This window comes from Cynoglossus semilaevis, chromosome 12, assembly GCF_000523025.1.
Source record: "Cynoglossus semilaevis isolate Cse_v1.0 chromosome 12, Cse_v1.0, whole genome shotgun sequence".
Classification (NCBI taxonomy): domain Eukaryota; kingdom Metazoa; phylum Chordata; class Actinopteri; order Pleuronectiformes; family Cynoglossidae; genus Cynoglossus; species Cynoglossus semilaevis.
Genome location: NC_024318.1, coordinates 4142366 through 4148117, shown reverse-complemented (window position 1 = coordinate 4148117; position 5752 = coordinate 4142366). Strand labels below are relative to the sequence as shown.

Here is a 5752-nt window from a genome sequence, read left to right as displayed (position 1 = left end):
TATGAATTTTCCCCACGTTCCAATAGAGAGCGCTGGTACGCGTACCACAGTTTGAGAACCACTGTTCTAGAGTGTAGTGGAGGTTGCCAACCTGGGTTAGAGTACAACTATACACACAGCAGTTTGGATGTTGTTATTCATCACACCACAACATCCTTCACAGTGTCATACATACAACTATGTTGCGTTTCAAACCAGCCTTACAATTGCTATGTTTTTCCACAGCTTCATCCTGCAACTCAGTGTTTATTTAAAAATAAAACAGTGATTTGTTTTTTCCATCTTGAAAAGAATATTACTTCTATTGGCAATGTGTGTCTGTCTGTGCTTGTACTGAGCATGAGGGCAAATGTCTGCCTGTGTTTGGGTGGGCACAATGTTAGAGTTTAAAAACCTCTGCTCTGTCAACAACAGTGTCCAACATGGTTGCCTTTATACAGAAGAAGCCATTCATATGTGAATATAATCGGTTTAATAAAAACAGTAAATGTTACTGCTTATCATAAATGCACTTAAAAAACATAACCAACAATTCATCTCTACTAATATAAACCAAATACAAATTCTGTTTTACCAAAATGTACCCTGACAATCTTTAAAGAGGAATCTTTGTGCGCTGTGACGTCACCTTAGCCGTCTAATGGCAAGCGAACTTCAACGGCTCTTCACGCCTCCTGACAGTCGTCCGTGCGGCAGCAGCGCAGTGTAGAGTGTAGGGCGCACGAGTGAAGTGATCCAGGCAGGGAGCCAGCAGAAATGTCGGAGAGTGGGAGTCAGGAAGTCGCCTTTAGGGCCGCGAACGGCAGCGGCAGCGGCAGCCCGACCAGACGGCCCCAGCGGCCGTCCATCGGTAACAAAGTGACCGTGGTGCTCGGAGCCCAGTGGGGAGACGAGGGAAAAGGGAAAGTTGTGGATCTCTTGGCACAAGACGCAGACATGGTTTGCAGATGTCAGGTTGGTGAAACCTCCCGTTTCCTTTACGACTCCCGCGCCCCCTTATGCTGCATTCACTGCTCAGTAACCAGGAAATCGTGCGGGGTTTTTTTTTGTTTTTTTTTTAAATAAAACCTCCTCCAGCATCGGAGACACCGCGGTGCGTGTGAGAGTTGCTTGACCCGGACAGTGGACGTTAAAGTCCGCCGGGCTCGTCGTCGTAAGCCCGTGTGTAGTGTTTGTTGTTGTTGCTAAAGTCACCTTGAATCCCCGCTATCCGCTCCCAAGCTTCTTCTCACACCTTACACCGCTGACAACCATCTCCTGCTGTCGTTTGCACATGACACATGGACCGTGAAGGCAGCAACAACAGCAGCAGCAGCAGAGATGACCTGATGCATCAGTACTGACACTCACTGTGGTCACCGGGGTTTTCAAACACAACGTAACCCAACATGACAACCAGGGTCCCGGCGTAAACACAGCCGCTCTGTGCTGCAGTGACAACAAATGTCTTTGACATGTTCGTTTTTAGTCCACGGCACTTCCAGTCCTGTCAAACCTGGGACTGTGGTTCAGATCAGTGTGAATGTTTTACATCAGTTTGACACGGACTGGCGAAATAGCTGTTATGTAACTGTTACCAAAAAGTTCGTCAAAGTGGGGAAAGAAAATTAACGTATTAAAAGAAGAACAGCAAGAACAGTAAACACTAGAGAGTTACCAGCGTCTGTAGGGATTTATTAGGATTTTTTTTAAAATTATCTTTACGAGATTTTCACTGAGGTTTTGTTAAACGGGAGTTCCTTAAACGCGTCTCCTCATGGTATCAATATGAATGATTTTCAGGCAGAAAGTCAAGACTAATTCTGTGGTAGAAAAGAAACGAAAACACACAGATAATATTACACAACACATTTTTAAACCATTTAAAATAATTCAGAACAACATGTCACTCCAAACGTTACAGGCGAAGAATAAACGAACTGCAGCATTAAACCATTTCCACTTGTTGTTTGTTTGTCTGTTTTTCATCACTAATAGAGGAGCAGCGGGTGTGGCCATATTTACATTTTAGAAATTTAAATACGAATCCTGTTTTTATGACGTGGATTAGAGCCTCAGTTTCCATGTCGTATAGGATGAATCAGTAATGATGCCCCCTGGAGGTTTGTCGTCCCCCTTGGTCGAATTCACAGTTTACACCAAACATTATGTCAAGCTGTGTTCACTGCACGCACGGACAGAAGGAGACGGCGGGGTGTGTCAGCGGTCACGTTTATCCTGAAGTCTGTAGGTGTTTTAGATGTACCAAAATAAGAACGCTGTAGGAGTGATGCTGAGAATGATATCTGTACTGAACTGTAATGTCTGGACCCTGAACACATCAGCGCGGTGATGCTGAGAATGATATCTGTACTGACTGTGGCTGGACCCTGAACACATCAGCGCACCCAAAAAACAGGTGCATCCACTCACGCTATCAGCTGGACTCACTCGTGGTGTGTGTCCGTGATCACATGGTCACATGGTCCCAGGTCTGTTTGAGCCGGTGTCCGTGGTCTTTTTATAAACCTGCCTTTGACAGCAGTCCTGCCCGGTGTTCCTTACATCCAGGACCCTGGAGATCCTGAAAGCACCAGTTTGGGTTTCAGGCATCAGAGGAAGGAGTTAAAAACAAACTTCAGGGAGTGATCTGGACTAACCACTGGTCATTACTGTGGTATGTCCTGTTAGCTAACGTTAGCTCCTCTGACTTCACACGGACTAACTGTCTGAACTGATGTGTCCGGTCGTTACATGAGATGACACAACATCACAACAATACTACTACTGTGTACTGAGTACTGTGTACTGAGTACTCTCTCAAAAGTGGTTCCATTGGCCTGTTGGAACCTGCAGAAAACTTGAGAGGGAGAGAGAGAGAGAGAGAGAGCAGCTGAGAAACCAGTCCATCAGGTTGTTGTTCCAGGCCTTCACACTGATCTTCAAATGTTGAAATATCCCCTGTGTGTGTGAGAGAGAGAGTGTGTGTGTGTGTGTGTGAGGAAATATTTACTCTGGGTCGTCCTGATATTTCTGTACGTTACACATTGATCTGTTGTTACGCTTTAATAAACAGAGTCAGTCTGTGACAGTGGACCAGGTCCAGTCTATCAGTGTGTGTGTGTTACTGTACTGTACTGTACTGTATTGTACTGTGTGGTACAGATACACATGTGTAGCAAACATATATTCTGTTTGCATGGGATTATATAAGGCCGTGGGTCAAGTTCTGTTTTGGGTGGAGGGGTGGGGGGGGAGTTGAAAGGAATCCATAATGAAAATGTCCAAAAAAGGAGAGACATCTGCCCCCACCCCTCCACCTCCCACCTCCCCTTTCATGTCAGGGTACTCCAGTGTCCAGGAATAACACCACGTGAGCAGAGCTCCTGGTGTTTGGACCTCGTGGTGCAATTTATATCCAGGAGGTAAAGTGGCTCTAACCCACAGGTCACATGACCTCGTCCTCAGGAAATAATCAAGTGAGACGTACGTGACGCCGTTTGATCACCAAAGCGCCGAGCTGAGACACTTGTCTCCTCTGGGTTGTCCCTGGGAGACTGTGGACCAGTTCTCCTGCTGGACCAGAATTTCTGGTTTGAACTCATGACCTGTGTCTCTGATGAGTTTGACGGGTCAACATGGATGGACATGTCCCACAGTCAGTGGACTAAAGACATGGACTGAACCAGCAGTGTACTAGAAACACAGACGCACATATATGTCCGTCTGTGTTTCTGTTACCAGTTCTACCAGTTTCTACTCACAAACCATCTGAGCCCGGTGGAATGTTGTGTCAGATAAACCAGAAAGTTAGAGGATTTATTCTCCTCCTCCTTCTTCTTTGTTCAGTCACAGTCAGCTGCATATTGAAGAACAAAATATTGGTCAGTTGTGATTTGTCATCCACTAGAGGCTGCTGTTTATCACCCAAGAGGCAGCACAGTGCTGCTGTGGTCAGGGGGAGGTCACGGTGAGGTCATAGTAAAGTCAGAGGTACTGACCCAAACGTTCTGTGTTTCGTCCACAGGGTGGAAACAACGCAGGACACACGGTGGTGGTCGACTCGGTGGAGTACGATTTTCACCTCCTGCCCAGCGGCATAATCAACCCCAAGTTCACCGCCTTCATTGGTGAGTACCACACACACACACACACACACATACTGATGCACCCGCGTCTCTCTCACACACCTCTTCATGTTCCTGAGGAACTCTCAGAGATTCTGCTCTGTGCTCCTCTCTGCTACACTGAAAGTTTTCACCTTGACTCAGACTCAGACTCAGACCCAGACTCAGACCCAGACTCAGAGCCAGGCTCGGAGCCAGGCTGCAGGCCTCCACCCCTTCCTCCATCTGCAGTAACTTCATTAGCTAATGGTGTCTGGCTCTGCTGCTGCCTCTACTGCTTCAGAACCTTCCAGATATCGACGTGTCCCACTGTAAGATCGGCCCATGCTTGGTCACGTCTCGGCCCCTCCCTGTGTGATGTATGAGGTGTTAATGTTCCGCCGCAGCCTCACCTTTTCAAACATTTATCATTAATGAGTCAGTCAGTCAGCAGTGAGTCAGCAGATGGCAGTCTTCCCTAGGTGTAAATGTTTTGATTGGAGTTTGATTGATTCAGCTGTGAGTTCTGGAGGGTTGGAGAAAAAAAAACACAGACTACGAATTCTCTCTCTCTCTCTCTCTCTCTTTCCCACACTGAGCATTGAAAATAAAATGATCAATAAAAACAGAAACAGTTCGATCAGACGTCATGTGACCCAGTATAGATCTACACCTGTCTGTTGAAGCTGGTTCTACGTTGGTGGAGAAACCTGGACCCACAGACCAGTCTGAACCGGTTCTGTTCTGATGTTTTCAGGTAACGGCGTGGTGATCCATCTGCCAGGACTGTTTGATGAGGCACAGAGGAACGAACGCAAAGGGAAAAGTGAGTGACACTCACACACACACACACACACATACACACATTCTTGGTGTATGGCCAGGCCAGCAGCACTCAGTGTGTGTGTGTGTGTTCAGGTCTTACAGGCTGGGAGCAGAGGCTGATCATCTCAGACAGAGCCCACATCGGTGAGTATCTGGTTCCATTCTAGTCTGTGTGTGTGTGTGTGTGTGTGTGTGTGAATGTTTGCACAAACGCACATGCAGAACACGTGCGCGCGTCTCCGTGTGCATTTGTTTGTGTGCGCGGTGTGTTGTGTGTCTGTGAGAATGTGTGTGTCTATGTATGTATGTATGTGTGTGTATGTGTGTGTGTGAGTTCTGCCCACTCCGAGGTGTGTGAGAGTGTGTCCCCCCCTCTCTCCCTCCTCCACAGTTTTTGACTTCCACCAAGCGGTTGATGGCATTCAGGAACAGCAGAGACAAGAGCAAGCAGGCAAGAAGTAAGACACTGTGGCTTTAACAGAGGGGCTGCAGCACACACACACACACACACTCACAATCACAATCACAATCACAATCACAATCACAATCAGAGGAAGACAACATGTAAACACAAAGAGGAACTAACTAAAAATGTTCTTGCTGTAAAGTGTTGTTACATCATTTATGGCCCCATCTATCTCTCATGTGTGTGTATGTGTGTATATATATGCGTGTGTATATATATATATGTGTATATATATATATGTATATATATGTATATATGTGTGTATGTGTATATATATATGCGTGTGTATATATATGTGTATATATATGTATATATGTGTATATATATGTATATATGTGTATATATGTGTATATATATGTATATATATGTGTATATA

At 45.9% G+C, this 5752-nt stretch overlaps 1 protein-coding gene across 1 annotated transcript in view; it reads left to right on the top strand.

The window, feature by feature from the left end:
- The first annotated feature begins 633 nt into the window (after positions 1 to 633).
- Positions 634 to 5752, top strand: part of adss2 (adenylosuccinate synthase 2) — a 9282-nt gene continuing 4163 nt past the window's right edge. The window contains exons 1-5 of the mRNA XM_017037530.2: positions 634 to 954; positions 4007 to 4109; positions 4843 to 4911; positions 5004 to 5054; positions 5302 to 5368. Of these exons, the coding sequence (XP_016893019.1) occupies positions 757 to 954; positions 4007 to 4109; positions 4843 to 4911; positions 5004 to 5054; positions 5302 to 5368 (488 nt within the window). The 5' untranslated portion in view covers positions 634 to 756. The remainder of the gene's footprint in view (positions 955 to 4006; positions 4110 to 4842; positions 4912 to 5003; positions 5055 to 5301; positions 5369 to 5752) is intronic.